The sequence below is a fragment of the Monopterus albus genome, unplaced genomic scaffold, assembly GCF_001952655.1.
Source record: "Monopterus albus unplaced genomic scaffold, M_albus_1.0 scaffold204.1, whole genome shotgun sequence".
NCBI classification, from domain to species: Eukaryota; Metazoa; Chordata; class Actinopteri; order Synbranchiformes; family Synbranchidae; genus Monopterus; species Monopterus albus.
In genome coordinates this window covers 131,293-158,552 of record NW_018128084.1, presented here as the reverse complement: position 1 = coordinate 158,552, position 27,260 = coordinate 131,293, and the positions used below count along the sequence as shown (strand labels likewise).

The 27,260-nt window shown below is 42.2% G+C and overlaps 1 protein-coding gene across 3 annotated transcripts in view; it reads left to right on the top strand.

Moving 5' to 3' along the window:
* The first annotated feature begins 2,474 nt into the window (after positions 1-2,474).
* dab1b (DAB adaptor protein 1b) overlaps positions 2,475-27,260 on the top strand; it is a 40,973-nt gene continuing 16,187 nt past the window's right edge. For 2 of the 3 annotated variants that reach the window (XM_020618373.1, XM_020618371.1), the window contains exons 1-3: positions 2,476-2,835; positions 18,829-19,437; positions 26,076-26,215. In XM_020618373.1, coding sequence (XP_020474029.1) covers positions 19,368-19,437; positions 26,076-26,215 — 210 coding nt within the window. In that variant the 5' untranslated portion in view covers positions 2,476-2,835; positions 18,829-19,367. Of the gene's footprint in view, positions 2,836-18,828; positions 19,438-26,075; positions 26,216-27,260 lie in introns of all 3 variants that reach the window. The other variant, XM_020618372.1, reaches the window with a different exon arrangement.

Sequence of the window (27,260 nt, the reverse complement as noted above, 5' to 3'; positions counted from 1 at the left end):
CCGGTACATCTGGACATGGTAATCAGGGTGGTGAGCATGAAGTGATAAAGAGTGAAGTTGGCCTGAAAAATCAAAACAATGCCTTCTTCATTTTTATGTAAAAAGTGGAGGAGCTTTTGTACAGTTTTAGTAATATTGTGTACTGTATAGTTGACATGCTGCTACAAAGTGTAAAGAGTGTGTAGTAAATGTTTGCATGGCACATCTGGGTGAATAATCTACACATCTCACTGGTTGGTTAGCTTGAACAACTTACTTGTCTCCCTTGACAATAAATGGGTGAAGCACAGCTGTTCCGGCTCTGTTCCCGACATGCCATTATTATCCACGCTACAGGAAATGAAGCCTGGGGTGAGACCGATAGAAGGAGAGGGGCTTTTCAGTAGCCCGAGCAGTCGGGGTCAAGGGTCACATGTCATTTATCGATGTCAGACTTCGCCTGTCATGCCTCTCTGAATACTAATCACTCACACATTCACACAATACAATTAGACTTGACTAAAACAGTCCATTAGCATAGAACTCAGAGTAGACTGAGCAAACAGCCCTCTCTCTCCTCAGTAACCTGTTTGTTCTGCGATTGTCTTCTTGTGTCACTGACTTAATCAGTGGTCATCTATTTAGCTGCAGGCCCTGTTGAAGTGTAAGCAATAAGCATACTGTGTCATATCTGTCACTGTTACAAGAAACTAGTTATTGATCAGCTCCAAGGTTCTGCATGGCGGCCACCAGTTAACCATCTCTCCTCTGGGACATGACTACTCATTTGCCGGGTGCGTCAATGAGAATTTTGACTGAGCTGATCTCTGGATGGAATAGAGATTAACCACCATGTGAGGTGATGACTCAGCTCTTTGTCGTTTTTTGTCTAGATGGGGATCTGCTTGCATTTCTCTGGGGCAGTTCCTCGCCCTTATCAACACAGCTCCATCTACATGGAAATCAAAGCCTTTGCAGAAGCGGAATACAATTAGGGGAGGGGGAGGAAAGTCTTTCCCATCATGATTCAGGCTAATAATACACCTACGAAGAGCTGAGAGACTGAAGGACAGCAAACACTCCTTGTTACTGTTAAGATAGTCGGATGAACAAGGTGGCACAAGAATGGCGTGTTCATGTTGTACAGTAACTTGTGAAAGATTTCATCCACGAGGCTTCTTCTTGTCTGTGGACCTTGAAAAGGAGGATTAACTCTCGCTCCACAAGACCCAGCTGCCTGATTCCACTCCTGACACTGACCTCCTTTGTTTTTTTAAAGTAGATGCTTGTGTGTACTTGTGTGTGTGTGTGTGTGTGTGTGTGTGTGTGTGTGTGTGTGTGCAGGAACAGGGGTGGCCGCTGAACGGTGGTAGGGTTTCAGCAAGGATTAGAACCCACACAGCAGCCACCCTCCTCAGTAGATCAACGTCCATGGTACTGTACAGTGTGTGTGTGTGTGTGTGTGTGTGTGTGTGTAAATGTATACCATGCCACTGCCACTGCTGATGACACCAGACAAAAAGAGGAAGACGGAGTCCATCTGTGAAAGCAGCGGGATTAAGCTGTGCTCAAGCCAAGAACTACATGTCAATCAACAGCTAAGTGTATGTGCGAGTGTGTGTACTTCTGCCAGTGGGTTATATACACATATAAATACACTCAGCTCTCGTCTGGCAGTGGGGGAGGGAGGACCCCAACACTGTTGTTTTCATTTGTAATCTGGGGGACGGAGTGAAGCCAGCGATACATCAATCACACTCAGTGGGTGCAACACAAGAAAGTGTGGCACCCTGTGGGGCCTGTCTGAAGACACCAGTCTGTAGGCAGTCACACAGGCGTCTGTCTGTGTAGGGGTCCTTGACCTGGATGTAGTAGAACCCTTCGTTAGCCAAGCATGAAGGTGGGGGGTCATTGTGTCCCCAAACGATGTGTACCAGTGATTGAAACTGACTCGCTCCCCTACACCTTTCATCCCAGCTGGAGGGGGGAATTGAAATCAATACAACCTATGATGAGAAGACTGAAGTGGGTCAGGGATAGAGGGAGTAAGAGAAAGGAGGGGGAGACCTTTGGCTTTTTGACTGGTTGCTGTTAAAGGTGGATGATCAATTACCCTGATGGAGTGCTTCTTGGGGATTTCAGAAATGACACAGCTCTCTGCTCCTTATTAAAGAGCGATTGTCCACTGAAGGAGCCACTGGTCCACTGCAGTTTGTGTGACATCCTGCAAAGATAGAATATCGCTCACTTACATCTTTGTGGCTGTGAGAAGAGGCAACTGGTTCCCCCTCCTCTCCCCAATCCTTTATTTTTTGAAAATGTTTAATCCCCTTTGTCCCCACCCCCCATCCACACGTTCTGCTTCCAACGTCTCCCCTGTCTCTACATTATTCTCTGTGCATTTTAATTTTTTTTTTCCTGGCACCGGGGGCCAAGTTTCCCCGCCCACTCTCCTCATTTTAGCCTGAAACTAGAATAGTGGAGCCAAGAAATAATCTCTCCGGCTGCTGCTCTGATTGGCCGCTGTACGCAGCGCTTCAGCCTCCTTGAATGAGAAACAGGGGTAACCAGGCAACTTCAGCGCTGGAGAGAAATCAAAAACGAAGACAGAGTTTTTCGGGATCTTAGATTTATAGGAAAAATTTTAACATGTTAAAAGTAAAGACAATGATTTCACCGTGTCTGTCCGGCACATGGAATTAACAAATGGATTTTCTTAAACACGCTCTGTCTCCCCCTCTCTCTCCCTCTCTCTCTCTCTTACTGAGGGAAAAACAGAACGCTCAAATGAAGGCAACACAGATGTGGATTAAACGCATAAATGGGACACTCCAGAAAGGCATTCGCTGAGAAAAGGTGAGTGACATTTCAGTTCTAAGCTTCTCTATTCACGGGAGTCTTTTTAAACTGTGAAACTATAGAGCTGGTCAAGGATGCAAGGCAGCGCAGCGACATGTCAAGATTTATGGATCGGATGTCCACTGAATGAAAATGGGTTGCGGAACCGTCCGCTATGGATGACTGAGACGGACACAGTCGCATATGTGTTCAAATGAAACAAATAAGATCAGAAATGAGTCTGTGAGTAAAATCGTTGATGGCATTTTGGTGGATTTGAATGTGGAGTCTGTTAAAGCGCAAACGCCGGTCGCCTGTCAAATAACCTGCTGTCCCATATTGAATTGCGCACAAACTGGAAATTAAAATTTCGTTTTGAAATGACTTCGATGCATGATCTGCACATATAGATGATGCTGCTACACGACATGCGTCTAAAATACAATCATCAAGAAACACGAAAAGCTCCCCCACCACCACCACGTCTGTACCCCCTCCCTCTCCAAATATTCAAATGAAGAGATGTCCTGCTGCAACAGCAGTAAGTCATCCTCCAACGTGCTGATACTAAGTGAATTTGTGAATAATGACACCTGTGCTAGTTATTGTATTGATTTCTGGCTAGAAACGGTTAGAAGATGTTCAGCGGGCTTTACTGAAGGTTGGGTACCTGTGGATGGATGCTTGAATTGGGACGCACAGCGCTGCGCAGCGGCACCGGTCTGACCAGCAGTGCTGAGCCAAAGTCTTCCTCAGACCTGTGCATACAGGCCTGTGGATGAGCTCTGCGGTCTGGAGATGACACGAGCTTGTAAATTGTAGAAACGTCCAGGCGTGTGGGCGTTTAAACTGCGCCAAGGCAGGCAGTTGCGCCCACCTTTGGATTCCCCCTTACGCAGCGATTAGACGGGTCAGTAATCTTTTTTTGGTATGGAATACACATGGATGAAACTTTTTATAGTCCATTTTTTTGGTTTTATATTTAAACATACTGACTCGGGAGTCACAAAAAATATTCATATTAAGTGATTTTATCCTATTCGAGTATTGTTTTGTAAATGAAAGTGAAAAAATAAGAATTGTATGTTTAAAAATACTTGCAAAAGACCAGTCTTCAACCATTTATTAAGTAATCTTCATAACAGGCCTTTTCCACGGGTTTAAACTTTTCACTCGAAAGCCTAACCTCCTTTGGGTGAAACTGAAGATGAGCCAATTTTACCAGTTCAAAAGCATATGTTTATACTGGACCATATATCTATTATGGTGATCTGTGTTTTCTGCTTGTGTGCTCATGTAAGTGCAGGCCTACATAAAAGATGGCCTCTGCTTTGGCTGTGGTGAAGTAGCATCAAATCAGCTAGCAGTGATAAACCCCTGGTGAAAAATCGCAGCTCACCTCCTTCCTGCTGGCACAAATGATTACAAGTCATGTTTAAGTTTGTCTTGGTGCAATAAGCAGAGGTCAGCATCAGCACTGTGATACTGGTGCCAGAGTTTGTTGGTGTCTTCTGCCAATCAGCCAACCTGCCCTTAGTATTCTCCTTACAGATGCTAAGCTGCACTCTCTGGCTCGATTGTAGGACATGTCCACACACAGTACAATTTCCAGTTGTCATCCCAAGACAGTTCTCTGCAGCCTAGTGTGAGTTGTGGGGCTTAAGACGGGGCTGAACAAAACACTAGAGAGCATTAACTTCTCCAGTGCGAACTTCTTTGTTGGGTTTCCCAGCAGAATCAAGAGACTTAATTTAGCTCCTGAAACCGACTGGGAACTACATATGATTGATCTGATTAAGGCCACAATGCCTTTTCCAGTTTTGCAATTATTGTAAAATAGTGGAAGCAGTTTGGATACTTCCTTTTCCAGTTATCTCATCACAAGTGCAACACTTTTGGCTGGTAGTTGTTTCACATTCTTCACCCATTTGCTGTAGTGTTGCTTCTTGCCTTTTGTCACGCTGAAAGCCTGGTGTATTATCACATTTGCTCTTTCTCTTCATATTGTAGTGGTATTACCTCATCTTGAACTCCCTTAAGATTTTCCAAGTGCCCTAAGATAATGGATCTAATGAACACGGGTTACACGGACATTAATGTCCAGCAATAGACGCAGGATTGCTGGAGCGGCCTAAATCTTTAATAAAATTTAATTTAATGAGCTTGCAAGATTGTGTCTGAGCTCTCGTTTTGCTGGTGGGCTTATCACATCTAGTTTATTCTTTAATGAAGATGTGGCCCCTGGCGGAGGCAGGCAGAGGTGATCCTGGTTGCTTCTGTTGAACAAAAGGGGGAAATTGCTCAGATAGCGGTGCACTGTCGGATGCCGAACAATGCATATGCTCCACTGGGGGGGTGTAATCAACTTGACAGGTGCAATGGGAGAGTTGTGACAACTCTGTGTTGGAAGCAACGACTCAAGCTACAGGATGTGATGGCAGCGAAAGAGAAGGAACTCAGATCTCTCCCATGGGAAGTCTGAAGAAGTAGTTTGACATTTTTGGAAATATTCTGATCTGTTTTGTTGCAGAGTTAGATGAGAAGATCTTTACAAACACCTGAGCACAAAAATGACAGTTTACTGTTTTACAGGAGGTTTGTGCTGTATCGGTTGAGAGCAGTGTCCTTTTGCAATGAAGCTGGTTTCAGCTGAGAAATATTCTAGTACATAAATAAAATCATAAAACCACAACTTGTCATTATTTTGCTTTGGTTTCTTGTACAAGTTAAAGAAATAAAATATAACATGCTAATTAGTGAGCTTTAGAGGTGCTGGTCGGTAGATGTTGGTCCCCTTTTCAGTTTTTCTACTAAGCTAAGCTAAGCTAAGCTAAGCTATTTGGCTGCTGGCTCCAGCTTCATATTTAACACAATGTCATGACTGGGGTATCGATCTGCTCAGAAAACTCTCAACAAGAATGCAAATAAGTATATTTCCCAAATTTTTGCTTCCAACATCAGTCATGATGTTTAAATCTAAACTTAAAACCTATTTTTATTCCTTGACATATGGATAGTGGATAGTGTTTTATTGGTCTAGTTTTGGTTGTTCTTATTCTGTTTATTGCATTTTATGTATATTTTTTGTAAAGTGTGTTGAGACATCTGCGTGATAATGTACTTTAATTAAATGAAATGTGATTCATTGATAGATTGCTTCGACATCTTTCAGGAAAATCATCTAGCAAAGAAGCACAAATATTTAGCAACCATAAATTGCAACTTTTAAAAACTGATATTTATTTCAACATTATGCAATGACATCATTTTGTTTATGTGTCCAACTTCAAAGTGCAGTTCAGTTAGGAAGATTGATTTATATCTAGAAACAAGAGAAAAGTGTTTACCTGAAAAGTAAACGGTAGCTGTTGCTAATGGCAGCAGTGTTTCCATTATTTCATATGTAGAGTAATAGTTAGTTATAGATGGATTTGCAAATTCAGCAAAAACAGAAGTCAAGCATCATTGACTTCAAGTGATTTCCCATAATTACAGTATGTCCCTTTTGGCGCTGACCTCTGTGAGCTCGCAGTGCGGCAGCGACCCCACTTCTGTACAGTGTGAGTGGAATCAACTGGAGCAGTGAATTGCCAGCCCATCACACAGTTATTCCCTTTGTGCAGAGCTGGGCGGCTAGTAATCTTTATGCTTTGGCCTGTAACATCTGGTGGGCGAGTAAAGTGTTCAGCGTGAAGCCAACAGTGTCAGCCTGCCTCCCACATTCAGCCAGAGCAGCCGTCACTGCCCACTTCGCTTCCAGAGGACTGGGCATCTTCAATGAATCAATGACACCAGGCATCACAAGGGACATGTAGCATGCCAAACCAAGGATTCATTAGGACTCAATTAGCTGGGAGGCGTGGGGCGCCCTGCCATATGCCTCGTGGTTCTACAGCAATCTGTACCCACTCCCTGCTACTGTACTCTCAGCTGTCTTTGGCGCTGTACATGTGTTGCATCAGTGCTGTACAGTAGCAGCACAGGGCTGGTCCGCTGCCTTTCACAGAGCCGACTTCTTTGTTTAACTAACACAAGTTAGTAGCAGAAGTTAAGCGCTCTGTCTCCAGCCACCCAAGTTCTGAGCTGGGAATGAGTCACAGTGACCTTCAGCTCAACTCATGTTGGGCTAGTTGGCACCATCTGAAGTACTCATCTATCTACTGAAGTACAGAGTGGGGCTGTGGAGCTCCTCATACTGTAAATCTTAGGAGGCCTCCTCAGTATCGACTTCACCTTGCTTGCCAAGAGGCAGCATGTGCTGTCAACAAGATCTATCTGCCTTCAAATCTGGTTCATCTTCTTATCTGTGCCAAGGTAAAGCACCCTCTCACTCCATCCTCTGTGGCTCCACCACCTCATCCCACTCTTCCACTACCTGGAGTTGATGATGTTAGAGATTAGAGTAGGGAACAGGATTAAACAGAGCAAGGGCAATGTACATACCAAACCTGAGATATCTGATGTTATGTGATGAGACATGATGTCATGGTGGCTTATACACAGCCTGTCCATACATGTAAGCTGTATAATATGCAATAATGACTGATACAACCAGGATTTTAAACATCACTAACCACCACTGGCAGATTCAGTCGCTTCCCTAACTTGACCTTTTTTAAATGAAATGCAAGACGTGAATGAGAAATCAATGAGAGAGGGATTTGATCAAATCATTCAGGCATTTGATTGTGTCATTTAAAGGTAGCCGTGGGCTTGAAATTATGACTCATGAAAGAAAATGAACCTATAAAAAACTGCAGCAGGCTGTCTTCCTCCACCCACTCCTCCCTCATCCTCAGACTGTTAGAACAGGAAGCCTCACACAGCTCAGAGCCACTAACAATATATTTGACATATACTAAGATGCGAGTAATACAAGGACACACAACAAAAACCTGTCTTGTTATTTCACTGGAGCCTTTAATTTTTCTGTTTTGAACACATCATGTGCAACAAAGGAGCAAACATCTGAAACCAATTTTTCAAAGCATTGCAAAGTACACAAGAAACAAACCTTTCACCCAAAATATGTTACTGTACATTTAAATAAAATTTATTCTTGGTGTCTTGTCTTCATATGATAATGGTCAGGCCCAGCGTCAGTGATTTTAGTTAGAGTTAATGATTGCACTCAATTTAGTTCAATTTAAATAATTAAGGGGATAGTGAACTGAGATCCATAGAACATTAATCCTACACTTGTGCATATCCACTATATGTCAGTGTAGTTTTTATTAAAGCAAACAGGGCAAAACTCATAAAACAATTAAAAATATTTATTTAATGTGTCAAACCAGTTGATTTTGAGTTTTCATTTGTAACTTGTTTTGAGCTGGTGATATCCAGAAATAGGGAAATAAAAGCATGATTTTGAAAATGAAAAGAAAGGAGACTGAGCCAAGTTGAAGCACGTCTGCCCCAGATCTAGGCATGTGCAGCTGCCCTGCTGCACTCCATCAGCGGTTTCCCCACATTACCCAACAACGCTACCTTCACGTGACCCATTTTACCAGCCTCTCCTCCCCATTCATCTGCTCTCACAGATGCACTACAGGAGGCTCCATAAGCAGCAAAGCATTCATCACCTCTGAGTGGTGTGGTCCTTCGATTTCATCCCGTCGGGCCGTTCTCCAACCCTATTCCCCACAGGCGGGGCAGAGCCTCCATATGTGGCTGATGATTATAATAGCGTGGCAGTGTGGCAGCAGCAGGCACTACAGTAGCTGAGAGGTGTTTCTGTATTTGTGGTCTACATAATATGTAATCAAATATAGGCTTAGCTGACTGTTAATTTAAATATTGCATCTGCCTCACCTCTTTACTGCAGTACTTTTTCAACCCCCTGGAGACAGCTGGAATGTTTGGTTTGCCCTAGAAGCGTTATCAGGCTCAATTCTCTCGTGAATTTGTGTCTTTTTTTTTTCTAGTGGAGCACAGCACATCCGTCCTGGTTTGATTATTCAAACATCAAATGACAGTTAATGTTCATTCACTCCAACAGAGCTGAAGCATCTCTGTGATGAATTTGTTTCAGTTTGAGATTTGTTTAATTTTCTGGCTATTTCGGAGGCTGTTTGCAGTGTTTTTAATATTTAGTCTACTTATTTGAAAAAGGTTGAACATCTCTCTCTAAGGCAGTTTCAACAAAAATGAAACATTTTAACCCACATGAATGTAGGACAATATAAATAATCTGAAGAGATAGTGCAGAGTTTGCTGAGATTCTTGTTACCAGCCATCTCACCCTAACCCAGACTCCTAAAAATTACCATATACTACAAATTTAGAACAGCGGATACATTCTGAGAAATTTAATGGTACTCGAATTGTTTTTTTCTTCTGAATGAAGAAATGCATGTTTGAAAGTATCTGCAAAGATGCAAAATGTTCAGTAAAACCTTATTTCATGACTTCTCCAGCAATACCTGCCCAAAGCAACAAAAGCATGACATACGTTTTTATGCTTATGTTTATGTACAGCACAGACTTTATTCAAAACATGAGCTGACGTTCTAGAAAACACTTGACTTCCTCAGGGCTTAAAATACAACAGTGATCCACTCTTATAAATCTAGGTAGCAGTTGAGTGCACTCCCATTTTGTCTGAATGCGCTAGCTACAGCTTTTTCCTAAAATGCTGTTTTTTAATATTAGAAAATGAATCAAACAGAGGCTGCATTTACTTGTTTGGAGGCCTCAGGCCAAAAATAAACTGTGAGCCCCTGCTGAGCAGCACTACTGTAGTTCCACCCCCTTCCTGTGCAATGTGTATGTACTGGTTTCTAATTAGTGGTAATTTGACCACACAAAGATTAATATGCAGCATGTGCACACAAGTTACACTGAAATAATCCTACTTTTAAAACTAGATTTCTACAAAACAAGGCCTTACAATTAGGTAATGAAACAAGTGTCACTGTAACAACCATCTAACTCAGCTTCTATTGCCACACTGAGAACTTGGAGCCTTCCCATAGGAAAGCTGAGGCCTTGTGTCTGAGTCTGACTATCAACTATAGTATAGAATCTGGCAACTAAGTAAAATGGCTGATGACATTTGATCTTGAATGCCTGCCCAGGATCAGTAGCTGCAGTTGTACTCAGATAGAACTTGGTACCTTTCTAAATTAAATAGAGATCTGTCTAGTAGCTGCGCCTGCAGGGAACAGAGTGTATATTTTTGATGTGGGGCTGCGCTGAGTGACAAGCATCTGCCATAACAGCAGTGGTCAGCATGACGTCTGCTGACAAGACACTGTAGATCGCTCTTCATCAGAGAATCACAGCTGGAGACTACTCTGATGTTTTGCCCTAATCAGCCATCAAGTGTCATATTCAGAAAGCTTCACTTGGGCTTGTACCCAGCCTGCACTCTGAGTTTATACAAAACAACACAGACGACTGAAGAAGCACGTCCTCAGAGAGACAACAGTGGCACCGCATGTGTTTTCGTGATCTATGTGAGATCTCGACCTTGCGATGCTGCTGTAATGAGATGCATTTGAAAATTTCACTTATCATTAGTGGCACGATTAGATGCCAATGAACTGTGCCTGGTGTGGTTTAATCCTCTCAGTCTCCAGAGAGCAATAACATATGAGATGACAACAGTTTCACACCCAGTTTCACACCTCCCATTGTTCCATAGGTTGCAGCAGCCTAATCACTCATGTGAGATTAATGAGAGATGCTGAGGTGTGCTGGGAGATTCACTAATTACACCTACATGTATTGTAATGTAGGCAGGGGAAAAGACAGGTTTGTGTGTTTGTGTGTGTGTTTGTGTGAAAGTGTTTGAGAGAGAGAGAGGGAACTGTATAAACTTCTTTTAAACGACAGTTTCACAAGATACGTTACTTTGCTGCAAGAGAGAAGTTGAGCTACAACAAGGAAAAAAGTAAAAACTAAAAAATCTTTGTAGAAGTGATGATATCTACACTTCATCTGCAAAAACAGTCATCTCACTGCAAAATGACATGAACTAGGATATAAGAATTGTAGAGTAATTTGTTTGAAAATTGTTATTTTTTTTTGTTTGAGGAGCCCCTACAGCTGCCTGCAGGAAACTAGCAGAGTCATACAAGCAAATCAAACAAGTCATCTGAGTTATCACATGTTAGACATGTTAACGTTCCTTGAATGTAATATCAGACCCCCATATTTTCTCTCAGGCATCTTTTTGACAGATTCTGCAGCCTGGAAGGAAATACAATCCAAATGCAGAGATTTCATCACCATTGTATTTGGCTTTGATTCACCAGATGACCAGACACATCACTCCAAATGAGGATGATTTTGGCTCTGCAGCTGCTGGTTGTCTAAATAAGCAACTGTTTTCAAACAAGTTTGATATATAAATGCATTTTTCTTTCTGCTATTTACTTGTTTCATTTATCAATCGCTTATTGCCGGTTTAAATTTCTCAGCGGTGTACCATTTTCATCTCAACATCTGTTAATGGAACAATACCACAAAATAAACCAAACACAGGCTGTAGCTCTGAAGTGCAGATGCTAAAATATAAGCATTTAGAATTTAAATATAAATTGAGGTGAACAAAATCCCATGAAAAATATTTTACACTACACTCAATTCTGACTACCCTGCCTTCAGCAAAATGATAAATAAATGCAATAAATAAATAAAAATATGTATGTTGACCCCTCTTCTCCTCTAATAATTTTCCTCTGGTCTTTTAATGAACTCAATGACAATAGTAACAAGGAACTAAAAAGTAAAGTCTGACTTTAGTTAGGGTGTTTTTACATTAGGCATGATTGTTTCGTACCATGCCAGAGCAAACTTGTTCCCCCTTCCCCTCTACCCCACTGGTCCATTTTCACATTAGTAACATTGTTCTGCACAATTGTGTATGTACACAATAGGTGGCAGTACACACATCCTTGGTTTGCAATCCACCAGAAAGAAAAAGCAACCACTCGCATCATCAACTGAGCGACATTTGTTTCTGTTCCACGCGCATGTAAATACTGATGAATACTTCCATAAATTTCAGAGTTTTTGTGTAATATCCACTTGTCTTTGTATGTTTTCATCAGCACAAATTTCAAGCAAGCATTTTAGGTCTTTGTTACTTCACAGAGATCCTGTAGCCACGTTTGTTAATGTTTAAACCGACAGGTTCCAATAGCAGTCCACTTCTTTGTTTGTGTACAGTTGCGTTCATATCTTCCAGTGACTGTGCTCATGCTCGAGACCACCTCTTCAAGCAGGCTCAGGCATGGTTCCCGAGTCCGGTACACTTGTGTTCACTCTGATCAAAATGAACCAGACTTTGGAGTCAAGTGTACACGGATCCAGGCACAGGGGCCTAATGTGAAATCACCCTTAGTGCAACATATATCATAGTACTTTTTCGTTTTACACTAAAATGCCCATGGCATGCTCATTTTGCTCATTTCCAGCCATTTAATGTTTTATCTTGGGTACTTATAGATTAGCTTGACACCCCTCATAACTCCAAATTGTCTTAAGTATTTCAGAAGGCACAGCTTCTGTTGCCGGTGTTGTGTCAAAATTTGTTTATCCATTGAGATGTTTCTCCTAACCTCCCACAGAGTAGTGGAAACATCACTCATTTTCAATTAGCTCCAAGGTCGGTAAATCCAGCTGGTGGTCACTGCGTCCTCCCCCACATGACTGCATACAGTCCCAAAGTAGTAAAAATAATTCCGACAGGTAGTGTAGCACTGACAATAACATCATGGATCATTAACCTGCAACACATTACATGCAATAGACACACTGGCCTCAAGCAGTCAAAACAAACAGGTACTGTGCTCCGGAGGAATCCAACGTTGATGAGCTGATCATTAACCACCACAGGGGGCTTCACAGGCCGGCTGCTTGAAGGTTAGACCTGGTCAGATAAACCAGCGAGTCCCTGTACAGGAACATTCCCAGACATGCAGTAACCTTAGGCCCTGTATTTTTCTCCACATCATCTGGTCACAGTGCAGCAGCAGGAGGCAAAATACATCCACAAAACCATGTGCAAAATTCTGCTTTTAAAATGGCACGTGGATGTCAGGCAAGCTCCCATGAACACGCAACTGTCTGGATTTAATGACCATTCAAGGAGATCCTTGAACTATCACTTAATACTTTACTTTATTAGAAAAAATGTCTTACAAGCAAGAGTTTCCTCTGCATAGAAACACTAGAACATGCATACACCTCATTGTTTTAGGTCACTTTAAATAATTCATTGTTGTAACATTGTAGATAAGTCAGAAAACACAAAAACATGCCATGGGCTCTTTGAGTGAAGCTACTCCCCAGCACTGTGTCTGTGGTGTGACACATTGTGACAACATCTATGAGATAATTTGACAGTAAGTAGCAAAAGCAAAAGGGTTCTGTTTTGATCTGGCTGTTTGGTGCTTCCCTTCAGCTTCATTAATGCTGTCTTACAGACTGCAGGTAATGTCTTTGTGCTCAGTGGTTTTGATCATGGAAACTTTCATCTCAGCTATACTACAACTGATCTCTGTTATGTTTGATAGTTATATTGCCTGTCCACAATGCCGCTGAATCAAATGTGTCTTAAGACATGAATACACTCAAAACAACAAACTGTGAAATGGTTATTCACAGTCAAGTTTCATAAAGTTGGAGTATTTTATTTCTATCTATAACCCATGTGTAATTAAAGAGGTACACCTTTTGGGCATTTATTTCATTCAAAGAGAACACAGAGGGAGGGGGCAAAAAGTAATTGTTTCATTAATTACTGGAAATAATGTCCAAACCAAGAACTCCACGGTTCTTTTTACCTCACAAAATAAGATGGGGGTGGTAGTGCAAGACGACATGCTTCAACCTATTTACAAAAACCAGTAGAAGGCAGAGCAGAACAGCGGTGGGTGAGAGAGAACAATTAGAGAGGAATAAGGTACTGAGTCAAAAAATAGAACTGAATTGAAAGAATAAAAAAGGCTGTAGAGATTCAAAATGATAAAGACAAAGCAAATCAAAAAAAGAGGAAAGAGAGGCAGAAACAAGAAAAAAATAGCTGTGAGGTAACATAGTGTTTGTCCAGGACTTCTGGAGCCTGCTCAGTTCTGTCTCTCACCGAACGTGGTAAATAGCCTGTTTTAACACACTGTTCAGACACTTAGACACAGCACAGCAACAAACCAAATCAAGAGTGAATTAATGGCTCCTCAGGGACACTGCAGAGTAACAGGGGAGGCGTTTTGGAGAGCCACATCCACTAATTAACCGTTCTGAGCAGGGTCCAGGAGTCTAGCACCAGTTTGCAGATCTACAATATGCAGTGGGTGGAATTAGATGACGAAACGTAGCCTGTCTTGTTTTCATGCTATTGTTTACTGTTGCCATAGGGAGCTAGTGACACTTTATTAGGCTGAATATGTCAGACACAGCCCTAAAATATGCAAACTTTCAAAATAAACCCCATTAATATTTGCATCTTGAGACGTCTGCTGTGCAGTTGTGAGTGTGTTTGTTCACTTGTCATGTATCTAAAACTTGAAGAGAACACGCCACCTACCGCACACACTCTCATCTGCTCCTCGCTCTTCTTCCATCTACAGTGGGCCTGGCAATCCTGCAGCTGAGCTGGTAAAAGGGATAATGCAGGAGCACTTCAGAGGGCAGTTGTTCATTGCCCTCTTGCTTGGCATGCGCGGCCATGCTGAAGCCACGCCTAACTGGAAGCGCAGCTCCAAGGCCTTTACTGACATAAATCTGCACAACAAAGCAACTGATGCTTATTTAGTTTACCGGCTTTAGCTGCTGAGCCTGAAGTGATGAGGCCTCAGAAAGTAAACGAGAATGAATATGTTGTATGTATCCCCAACCCCCTACTCTCTGCTTGAAAACTTGACTGTTTCGTTGTCAGAGGCCCTCCATCTTGTCAGAATGAAGTGAACTAATGGGGTTTGGCTGAACAGACTGAGCTCAGAGGCTATCTGTTCCCACTGGAAGGCCAGCAAGACAAAAGAAAGTAAAAAAGAAAGGAACGGTTCTTCTCTTCAGTGGCTACAATATTTCAGTTTGTCCAGGCCTTCTGGAGCCTGCCCAGTTCTCTCTACCAACAAACGTGGTAAATAGCCTGTTTTAACGCACTGTTCAGACACTGAGACTTAGCACAACAACAAACTAAATCAAGAGTGAATCAAAGGCTTTTGGCTCAGATAAATCCTTGCAGAAATCAAAAGAAATGGTTTGGTTTATAGCACAGCACTATAGTGGCCCCATTGCTTTTGCTTCCATTTTATATTTACTGTATGTTATTTACATATGTACTTGTTAAAAGAAAGCCTGTCAATAAGGCATCCTCTTTAGCCTTAGTGTTCCGTAAATCCTTTGGTTTTTAGCAGTATGGTACTGTAGCCAGCAATGTCAGTAAATGGCTGGATGGTCAGTTCACCACTTTGATCCAGACTGAAATATCTACTGTCAGGATGAACTGTGCTCGCTGGTGATCACTCCACTGTTATCAGCGCCCTTAGGTAAACATTTCAATTTGTCTAGTTCTTTGATTTATGACTACATATCAGCAATGACATTATCATCAGCCTTAGCACGTTAACACTGCTCATGTTAACTTTTAACTCGAAGCGCTGCTAGGCCTAGTTACAGCCTCTCAGAGCCGCTAGCATGGCTGTAGGCTCTTTGTCTTCTTACTGTATATTTGTATTTTTTTTATATCTCTGTGGCCTTTTACCTTGCCATGACTGTATCTAATATGATTAACTGCTGAATCTGGTCATAAGTGTTAATATATTGCAGCATTACCCCAAAGACCCGTATGCCAATAAACCACTCGCTAGTCAGGAGTCTAATTAGTCCAACAAAAGCAAATTAACTTTCTTTTATATTCAAAGGCTATCAGCCACTTATATGGCCACATGAAACAACCCATTTGTTGACTGTGATAAGAGATGATGTAGAATATAATTTTTAAAAATCCTACCGTGGAAATGTTACATTTCACAACCGCACAGACTGAAGGCTTTTAGAATAGACAGGGTCTACATGTAAAAGTATCACCTATGGCATCCCTCGCTGCCATAGCTGATGCAAGGTAACACAGCAGGGTTATTCAGAGGAGCTTTGCTAGGCCAGGTTGTGACAGTTGTGTTCCACTCCATAAACTTGGAGATATTTTATAACAAAAATGACCAATGTGAGGTGCCAAGGCCGGTCTGTCGAACAAACCTTCCAGCAGCCCCGGGCGATGCCAACCTTGGCCAGGAAGAGGTGGAGATGGTCCGGGGACAGGGCCTTGCCACTCCTCAGCAGTCGCATGCAAGCTGGGGAGCACAGACTGCAGTTTCCATTGGGATAGTGTGGATGGCGGCGTAATTGGCCATATCCAGTGATAGATGGCTTTTCAACCTTTGTTACTCATTGGTGGCAGGATGCACAGAGGGTTGTCTCACAATGTGAGGTTGCAGACTATTAAACACCAGTCTCAGGAGGAAACGATACTCGTTGGAATGCTGGAGCTTAAAAGAATCTGAAGAATGATCTAATTTAAAAATGTATACATGTTCACTGATTGCCCATTATATTTCTGAGGCAGCAAACGATTAAAAATCTGATCACGCTTAATTCATCATTTTCATCCACAGAGATGGGTAAAGAGCTACTCAGTACAATTGTTAGAAATGATAACCTTTTGTCTCTGTGCAACAGAAATCAGAGTTCTAAATTATAGCGTTTATTTATTGCAAGTAATTTATTGTGTCAAGCTAATTTCCCTTGTTGTATATTATCAATCACATAATTATGAAGAACTGAAAGTAATAACATCATATACGTTTTTTTATTCTTATGGCCAATTTCCATTGTCACTGATGTTGTTTTTATTGACCTGAACTTCAGCTCGCTTTCTTTCTGACAACAAAGAAAGAAGGTTTTCTCCTCATGATGAAGATTCAGATCACATCACATCTGAATTCACCAAGGGTTCATGATATGATACATAGTTCCTGCCTGTTGCCCGGGGTATCTACTTTGTTTTGTGAACATATACAGTCCTCTCCTGAAAAATCAATGGCTTGCATGATTGATGTGCTTAATGTTAAGGAAGAGGGAGCTGCCATACATCAGGTTTTCTCACAGCCTGCCTGTTTTTGTTCAATAATCCCGTTACAGGGTAAAGATTCTGATGCAGGGAAACAAATATCTTCAGTGAGGATTTGCAAAATTCAGGAATAGAAACAGTCAAAGACAAAGAGAGTGATGAGTTGATGGATGGATGTAACGAAATGGAAGCAGAAATTAAATTAACTTCCCTCAAGGAGGTTTTCAGTAGAGGAGGTACTAAATTTAACAAATTAATAAATAAACGGTGCCTTTTGTCAAGGCCTTTTGATGCCCCCTGACAATTGAGAGTAGCTGGAGAAACTAGTGATGCTCGTTAACTCTGACCCAAATCATAAGAGAAACTGGGAGCTGTTAAAACATGGAACAGATTGGGGAGTCTAGGTGACCTAGATAGCATTGGTTTTGAAAAGCAGCCGTACATCACATTGAATCGCTCTTCTGTCTAATACTTTGTGGCATATCTCCCTTGTTGTTAATGAAAATTACATTCTGATAAGGTTCCTTGTGACATGGACAGTACCTCCTCTGTCACTGACATTCCAAGACTCTGCTTATGAGGAGGTTTGAATTGCCCTTTTGCCTGGGTGACATTATGTGTCTTATATGTACGCATGAAGGGTGACACATGGTCTAGACAGCCATGCACAAGGAGAACCTGTGATGATGAGACATCGGCAATGACCTGTTGTTCACAGAAATGAACTGTGTCCTAAGATCACAGCTCATTTTTGAATAATGGGAAATTGAATGACTTGTATGCAGGAGGACGGGGTCAGTATTGTATAGCTCTAGGAACACCATGTTGCGGATCAATTAAACAATGCAGACAATAAAGACTTTTATCTATTATAAAAGAGGCTGGCTGTCACACCAGCATGCTGCTGGTGCATACAGTACATTAGCTAGTTACAGCTAATGTTAGAACAGCTGGCACTTTGACTCTCAAGGGCAAATATATGGAATTCGCAGTTACCTTGGGTCAGTGGTACTCTGGGTCCACCTTGCGCCAGCGTGCTTGGACTGAGGGGCAGGAATATTTGCTTGCAAATCTAGTTAAATCTGTTTTTGTTTTTGTTTTTCAACAGATACAGCTTCAAGATTTTTTTTACAAACATGGCAATTTGTTGGCATAATGTCAGACACTGTACTGGTACTGTATTAAAGTAAGCAAACTGTAAAATTAAAAAAAAGAAAAAAATTTAAAATGACACTCGGTTCACACTCACTCTCACCACACAATTGCAATGTCACAAAATGTCACACAGGATAATGTGTGCCCAGTGCTTGATGTGCAGCAGCTCTTTCCCAGCCAGGAAAAGCCCTTTTTCTGCAACAATGGCCATCACCATGCCAACAGAAGCAGTGCCGGCCATGGTGCCAGCTTGATATGGCCCTTGTATTAGCAATGGATGACTCAAAGGAATTAAAGCACAATGTGGGGGAGTTCCAGTATATAGACAGTTGTGCCAGGATTCCCTCCACAGATTGCTTTAAAACTCCTGTCATTCATCGCTCTCTGCTACTTCCCCTCCACTCGTGCTGCTGGTCTCAGCTGGGAGATCTAGCAGTCTGTCTTCTGAAAATTTGCTTTGCATGCACAGACGCATCAGTCATGCTTTAATGTTTTATATTTACTCACAAGCAGTACATAAAAAGAATGTGAAGTATTTCACCACAGGTCTCCTTCAAGGGTGGGTGAAGAACAGCGAGCGTTTGCTGTACTCTCATTATGGTTTGATGATCCAGAAGAGATAATAACAACTCTGTTGATTTGTTAAATTGGTGCCTGCCATTTTGTATGTTAAATTAATGTTGTAATGACAGATCAAGGGGCATGTGTTTGTCATTCTAATTTTTAACCACCTACAGTTTAACATTAACTGTCATCCCTGTGTCTTCGCCTTGCAGTGCTCGAAGCAAGTGACTGTGATGAGCTGTCGGACTGCATCTGAAGAACTCTACCAAAGAATAATATCCATTTCTGACCTACTGTGAAGAACAATACCTGATTCAATCAATCTTGCAGCACCAAGGGGAGTTACTCCTAAGCCAGAGGTGGACCTTCTGAAAAAAGCAAAAGCGGACCATGTCATACATGACCTTCAGTGAGAGAACTCAGGGACGCTGCAGAAGAGGTCATATCTGATCTGAAGCTGCTCTCAAGAGGATCACCCAGCTCATAATTCAATAATTTCTTTATGTGTTGTTTAGCAATATTCAAAAACCATGGGCCAACGATGACGGACTGTAGTTATAAATTCTGGATCTTCTTTTTTTGAGGAGTACCGGACATCTAACCATGAATTCAAATGAGATTTTTTCCATTAAAGAGTGACTGTGAAAAAGACTGGAGTGGGGGAAACACTGGGGGTCAGAAGGATTAGCTAGTGTGCTGCTAACCCATGGTGGATCTGCTGTGACCAGGACAAGGGACTCAGCAGTGGAGGATGTCAGCAGAGGCCGAGCTCCAACCGGGTGTCAAAACCAGCCAGCGAAAGGAGTCCAGGAGGATCAAAGGTACAACAGATTCTACTTACAAAACACTCTTAGTGGCAAAAATACTAGGCTCATATCTAATATCTAAATTGAGAGAAAAGTCTCTCTATATATACTGTAGTGGGGAAACTACTACAAAGGCAACCAGAAACACGAAGAAAGGGAAATAAAAATGGGAAATCTGGCAGCTTTGTCATGTTTGGCTTTAAGCTATGTTTTGAAGGAACTAAATGACACTGGACGACATGAAGAGAAGCTTCACTCAGTCAAGCCCACTGTGTCATCCCAGGGATCCAGACGTAGTAACAGCTATTCCATGTAGCTGCAGGGTTTGGTATAGCACCATGATTTAGGTGTCATGGACAGGGTAATTCACACCCTGTTGCTTCGATGAACAGCCTAAGTGATGTAGTAGGATGAGGCATTCTCCGAACATGCACTAGGAAATTGAAATGCAATCCAATTGGCTGAGGAGATACAGCGGCAGAAAGAATGAAATTCACAGGGAGGATGAAAGTGTGTAAGAAGAGGATGCCTGTTGTTTTGCCCTCCCTCTCTTCATCTTTTTTTTCATCATTTCTCTATCCATGAACAAAGCCACTCCAGCTAGTCCAGTAAATCTGGTTTCTGTGGGCTGGCTGTAACAAGGCCATGGGGCCGGGTCCTCTGTGGCTGTTGCACTGGCGCTTTCGGCTTGCTCAGATAAATGGCCGAGCTGGAGAAGGGCCCATCGATTTGAGTTAAGTGGAGGCAGGAGAGGAGAGTGAGAGAACTATTACACACGTGGCTATGCAGCTCATCAGAAGGGGGCTATCAGCATAGCCCTCGACTTTACCATGTTAATCTCATGTGCTGCAGGGACCACTGTCTCAATCAGCAAAGATGTTATCTAGATGAGGCAACATACAGGCTGTCTGCCAGACAGCACAGCTAGTGGTGGTTGTGAGAAGGCTTGGTCAGATAAAAGATACTATCAAGAATCAGGCTGTGGACATATATTTAGACAAAGCACTGTTTATAACCAAATGTGTGGGAAGCAGGAGAAAAATGAAAGTGATTAAAAAATAAGGCTGCTGTTATTTATTTATTTATTTTTTTCTTGTCAACAAATCCCATTATTATTTTGTGTGATGTTGTTATGGTTGCTCTCAATTTTCCGTTCTCCTGCCCTCATTTTTGACCTCTTTTTCCATCTCATCTCACCTGCTCCAGCATCACCCTAGTCTCATTCACCAGTTATTGCTTTCACCTGCCCCTCAGTGTCTCATTTGCCATCAGGTATATAAACTCCCCCTTTCCCTCAATCTTAGTTCATTACTCTACACTACATGATGCGTTACTGCCACGTGGTTTTTGTGGAAACTTGAACTCTTAGCTCTGTTCCTATCAACACTTTACCTGAGAGTCGTACCTCAATTGCAAAGCGATACAAGCTGAACTGCATTATACCTTCCATGAGTAGTCCTGCCTGTTTGCTGCCTTGTTGTCTTTCCACTTCTGGTTCCACACCACAACAAGCTGTCATCTCCTGTATATTCTCCCCTCTGTCTGTCATTTTGTTGTCTGTCCTCTGTCTACACACCAAGCTCATTCAGTGCTCTCACCTGCTACGCCACAAAGCTGCCTCCCCTGCAGAGCTCCCCCTGTGTAGTCGCCTGCCTGTCTGTTATTCGGTCAGTACTCCTCAGCCGGCTCACCTCTTCCCTTAGTCAACTCACTTACACACCCTGGTCCTCCTGGTACCTGCTGCTCCTGCCACACTTACTTTCACGCCCCAGTCCTCAGGCCCCCATCAGTTCCTGCCTGACCTGTCTCCAGTTCTTTACTGCTCTGCCCTTCTCGGTTTATTTGTACAATAAACTTTTTTCTGATTTCACTCCTATTCTGAGTTTTAGAGTCTGCAGTTTTGGGTCCTACTTCACGCTCACCCCACATTCTAACATGTCACCCAGAGGAAGCATGTACAGGTAAAGAACTGAGCCTTGAGGGACACCATATGGTGCAACAGTTTGCTCAAATTTACGTTCACCAATAGAGACAAAGTAGTTCCTGTCCTGAAGATATGATTTGAACCTATTTAATATAGTGCCAGATTGTCCTACCTGATTTACAGTCTCTCCAGGACAGTATAATGGTTTACAGTGACAAAAGTAGCACTGAGCTCAAGTGAAACAAGAACTGTTCTTTACCAGAATCAGTTTAACTGGATGTCTTATCACTTCTGTTTCAGTGTTGTCATGTTTCCTAAATCCTGACTGAAATCTATCAAAAAGGCTATTATGTCCAAAAATTTTAGATGGTAGGTTTGAAATAGGCCTGACCTCCTGGTTAAACAATTAACATACCAACTCAAAAGGTTTGAAGTATGGAGAATGTAAAAGTACATCAGGCTGTGTTGAATGTTGGGACTGGGACACCATTTATTCAGGTACGCACTATTTACCTGCATATGTTCTTGTTTTGCTTGGCTAAAAAGTTTCTTAAATTGTTTAGATATCCTTACTGACTGTGGTAATTCAGAATGGATCACCTTAGCTGGCTGCAGCTAACTTGTATAACCCCCTCAGTTCAGGAGCTAACACTAGCTAGCAGCTGTCGACAGAACACAAACACTGCAGATGAATCAATTTCTGTCCTGTCTGTGCTCAAACTGAACACTAAAGTGGATGTAGTTCAAGCATCTGCTACTGTATGTAGCTGTATGGGATAGTATTTATTTTCTAAATTAGATGTAGTTTATATATTTGATGGCTATGATCCCCCCAGAAAGACACATTTACCCAAAATTCAACACAGTGTGATGTCAACTTCACATTCTCTGGGTTTATAAACTTGCGTACTTCTTCACTGGTAGTGAATTTCAGATGATAGAACATTTATGATAAAACCCAGAATTACAGTAAGAGGTCATACAGGATGCACTGCCTTGATGTTGTATTGCTTACATTTGTCATTCCTTTTCAAACCACTAGAAAAAACCAAACCTCATTGCAGCAAACTCTGACTGCCATGTTAAGCTAAAGCTCTCCTTTGCCCTGAATTGCATGACTTTACTCTATCGCCATAGCAACTGTTGCTCTCCATCTATAATCTGTGCACAGGGAGGAATGGAGGACAGGGAGACAGTGAGAGAGCCAGGGAGAAGGACAGAGACACAGAGACAGAGGGAGGCAAACAGCAGATTAACTCACCAGTCACCTCTCATACTGAATGTATGACATTGGAGTTATTGTAAGAGGCACTACAAACACTTCCCTTTTCATTCTCGTCAAATAACATTTCCCACATTTGACCAAATAATTTGCTGGTACGCTTGTCCAGCTGTTATATCACACTGCTTTACCAGTGTGGTAACAGCATTGTGGAGCCCCTACCTAATAAATGGTCTTGCCATCTTCACCCAGCCCACACATCAATGCCTGCATGTCAATCTTCAGTGAGTCAATGAGTCAGTGGTCTGTCCACTGCACTGATGCTGTGCACAATGAGTTCATTAACTCTAACTGCTTTAATGATCTGTCACATGACCAGAACCTTGATTTGCGTTTAGGTCCAAAGTTATACAGAGGAATTCTTACATTAGTATGGAGGAACATGCTGCTCTTACAGTTCGTCTATCTGTGTGCTTGCTGAGGCTTATGAAAATGATTTTATGTGCATTTGGGAGGCCGATGGTGGGGACAGATTTGCCTTTCTCAGACATCCCTTCTCTTTACTACTGCTTAAAATCATCATTCACTTGCCCTGATAGGACAAACCTCCTGTTTTCATTTTTGCAAAGTCAAATGTCCTGTGCAGAGATGCACAAAATAATGGTTAATATTGTAAACCTCATGCAGGCAAAAGCACGGCTCGGTTAATGGGTGGCATGTGTGGCCTAGTTGCAGACAAGGGCACTGACAGGAAGTTGCAGATGCACATTCAGAGAAGTTCAAAGGTTAAGCTGTCTCAATGCCTGGATCCCCAACAAAAAAGTTCCCTGCTGCCAAGTTCTTATGTCTGGAGGGGCACTTCTGACTCTCCATCTGTTGCCATCTGTCTCATCACTGTCCCCGTTCTAGTGTGGCAAGGACCAGGATGCTACACAGTGATCAGAGACAAACCCTGTAACAGTATGGAGCAAGGCTACCAGTAATTGTTCTCTCTATGATCCTGGTGCAGAGCCTGTGTATCAAGAGGAGGATTGTAGCATTTGATTTGGCAGTTAAATCCCAGGCCCCATTTTTGGAGCTTCTGCTATTTAATGGCATTTAAGTTTCTACAAGATCATTTAATAATCAGGGCAAAAGGAAATACTAGAAGGAGGAGAGAGATGCCACAAAGGTCCAGATTATAATCATGCACCTCAACCCACCAGGACTCTCAAAATGCAACCATGTTGTGCCATGTGTACAATACACTTAGACGCAGACTAACAGTAGACAGTGCTTTAGGCAACCCTCTGTCAACTAGATTATGAGCATCAAGAGCCCAAAATATTGTGAGGACCATTCAACCTTGTGCAATTGTAAATCCCAAAAGCCAGAGGAATGTGTGTCACCCACCCACACACACACAAGCACACACACACCTTCCCCCCTTCTCTCTTCTCCTTCCTTACAGTTTATAACAACATGAAACAGCATGCCCTGCAGCTCTTTAGTTTTCAGATACAGCACCGACTTACTTGTTTTGATCTGAACCCAGGGCACGTAGCATACAAGTTATGTGTCAAGACGCTCATTCGGTATGCAAGCCCTACTTTGTTTGAGGATCTGTGCATAAACCTCTAAATCTTTTCTGAAGTGTTATTAGGGGGAAATGTCACACTGTATGTAAAGAAACAAATGGCACAGAACATCTGGTTAAAGCTCATGTGAGAGAGCCGCACTGAATTAGACCGATAGTGTTTAAAATGCAACTGGAGCAGGATGCATTTTACATTACACTACAGAGTGTATGAGTCAGTGAAATGCATAATACCACTACAGAGTGTATGAGTCAGTGAAATCGGGATGGAATGCATAATAATGTTTGAATACACTACAGTCACTGTATAAAGGATGGTACAGCAATACGTCTTGCATCTGTTCGCCTGTGTAGGTGCAATCATGGATTTAGTGTGTTAAAGCAATGACTCCAGTTTCTCCTCTTAGTGAGTTTGTCATCAAGGTCTGAATGTTCATTTCTCTACACAGTTGCTGTGTGGTAGGCTGCATCTGGTTAATGTTCAGAGGCACACGGTGGCTGTATATAAGACTCATTATCCTCTGGCAGGGAAACACATCTGAATTAGACCCAGATTTGACATTCACTTGCTTAGAGACTCTAATGACTTTAGCATAGTCAAGCCCCCACCCCCCCTTTAGAGAATTGCGCCCTCATAAATTAGCGAGAGGGTGTGCATAGCTAAGACAAGTGCTTGTATTTGAAGTCAGACATTATTTTTTCCAAGTGCACAAGCCCCTTCATATGCTCCATTTCTGAATTTTCAGTTTTTCCTACCTTGGAAACTGCAGGAAGAGAACTAGAGATTCAATTTGTGTTACGGTAGATGTAGCGTGGATTTCAGTACTGGGTGAAATAAGCTCATTTTGGTGTAACATGGTTTTTGAGTACAGCCTGACAGTTTCTGTTAGGGATATTAAACCTTGTCTTCTTCTTGCACACAGCTTAGGCAGCCACCTAACTATGCTGTTAAGTGATGTTCTGTATAGGCTCATGACCTAGAATTTAGTGAGTTAGGGACCTGAAAACTAAAATTCTCCAATGTGCTGATGACGTTGATTAGAAATTGTGAGATCTTTTTATGTAAATGCAGCTGACACACACCTCTCACAGGTCAGATGGTTTATACATTGTAGATGCACGAGACCATGCTTGAGGCTTGCACCCACATAATCAAAACATTATGATGGTGCTACAGACAGAGCCAAAATGGGAAAGGTGTAGGTGTCAAGGTGGTGTCGGGGCAGCTGCACAGATTGACAGAATAATGAGCAACAGGGTTGGAAGGGAAAAGTGGAGGGGGTGACAGTAAAAAGCCTGAGGCCATCCAGAGACACACTTGCAAATGCCCCCCCACCTTCCCGCCACCAGCCAACATCACCATCATCCATCACCCAGGGAGGGCCTTGGTGGATTGTGGGTGAGCACTGGACCGAGATGATTCCTCTCAATAGCACCCATTCAAGCTGGTTTGTCACCACCAATAGCACCCATGGGAACTGCCGGCATGGGCGAGGAGTAGGAGGAAGCCCCCCATTCAGTCACCCTGCAACCTTGCACCCTAGCTTTGTGTGTGAACACCCCACTGTGCCCTGTGAGAGGTGATGGTAGTGTACTCAATGTTCCAGTTGTTTTCTCATTTACTCCACTGGCTTTATCCATCTTCATTTTCTATTTCATTTCAATTTTCTTCCATTCTTTGCTCCCTGTCGCTAATTTGCTATTCGTTCTACATTTTCTATTCCATAAATATTTATACCAGTGTGCACACTCACACACACACCCATACAAACAGACAGTCAGTAGCCTCTGTACCTCAAACAGGGCATGATATTGAAGTTGAAAGATTCAGTTGAGCTCACACATCCTTGTGTCCTGTAATAACGCTCTCATTCATTTTCTCCTCCAAATTTTTGCCCTTTTTCTGTATCCCTCCTTCTTTCCCCCCACAGGTCAGGACCGCAGTGAGGCGGGGCTTATTAAGCGTTTCCGTGGAGATGGCGTGCGCTACAAGGCCAAGCTGATTGGGATTGATGAGGTGACAGCAGCGCGGGGGGACAAGCTGTGCCAGGACTCCATGATGAAGCTGAAGGTGCATACTTCTATATGTGTGTGTGTGTGTGTGTGTGTGTGTGTGTGTGTGTGTGTGTGTGTGTGAATGTCATTGAGCGCCTTCACTCATCTCTGTCAGATTTGGAAAAAGCATGCTCAGGCATGTCTCTGTTGTCTATTAAATGAATCATGGGCACTGTCTACTCCGATATATGACTCACTGAAGCTCTATAAAGAACTGACCGGATGGGACAAATAAAAGTCCAACCATATTATTCCATAGCTCTCTGTCATTTGGAAGCCACTGTACAGTTGATTTTATATCCTGTGCAAAGTGATAGCAGGTTTGTACTTAATTTTTCATCCAACAATCTGCTGTATTTTTAGTAGTGCTCAGAGCCTTTTTGCTGTTCTACATACAGATTTACTGACTTTGGAGGCAAAGTGGGTTCCCATTCTAAGACACTTTAAGCAGAAGAACTCTTAAGAAGAAAATGTTTACTTTTTAGCCTGTGACTGCCAAGACACCCTTCGCCCTTCCAGTTTGTCTGCCTATGTATTCTCATTACAGTCACAGCCTTCTATTTTTACAACAAAGTCCATGACTTGTAGCACATGTGCAAACCGCGATAATGTGACCCAGATAATAGTTTAGCCAGTGTTCTTTACAGAATGCTGCAAGTAAATTAGGCCAAATGCAGCTCCACAGTAAATGACAAAGTTGGATCTGAACACTGGCAACTGGGAATGAACAAGTTGAGGATTCTTAATTCTCTTTATTTTGAAGAGAGGGTACTAAACATTAACTGTCCCCTAAGCTTTCTGTTCTTGCACATGTGCACGTTACAATGGTGCAACAGTAGCTTTGCCACTTGAAATTCTTATTTTCAAAACAATATATCAGACAAATTCATGTCTAGTCAATGACATCAGTTCTGTCAGCTAAAATGACAACTGTTGCTAGTAAATGTTATCAGCTGTGGCTACCTAAATAATTGAGCTAAAGTTACCCCCATGAGCTGTTGAACTTGCTGTCTCCATGTGACGTTTTATAACAATTAAATGAAAGTTTAAATGTGCACTTG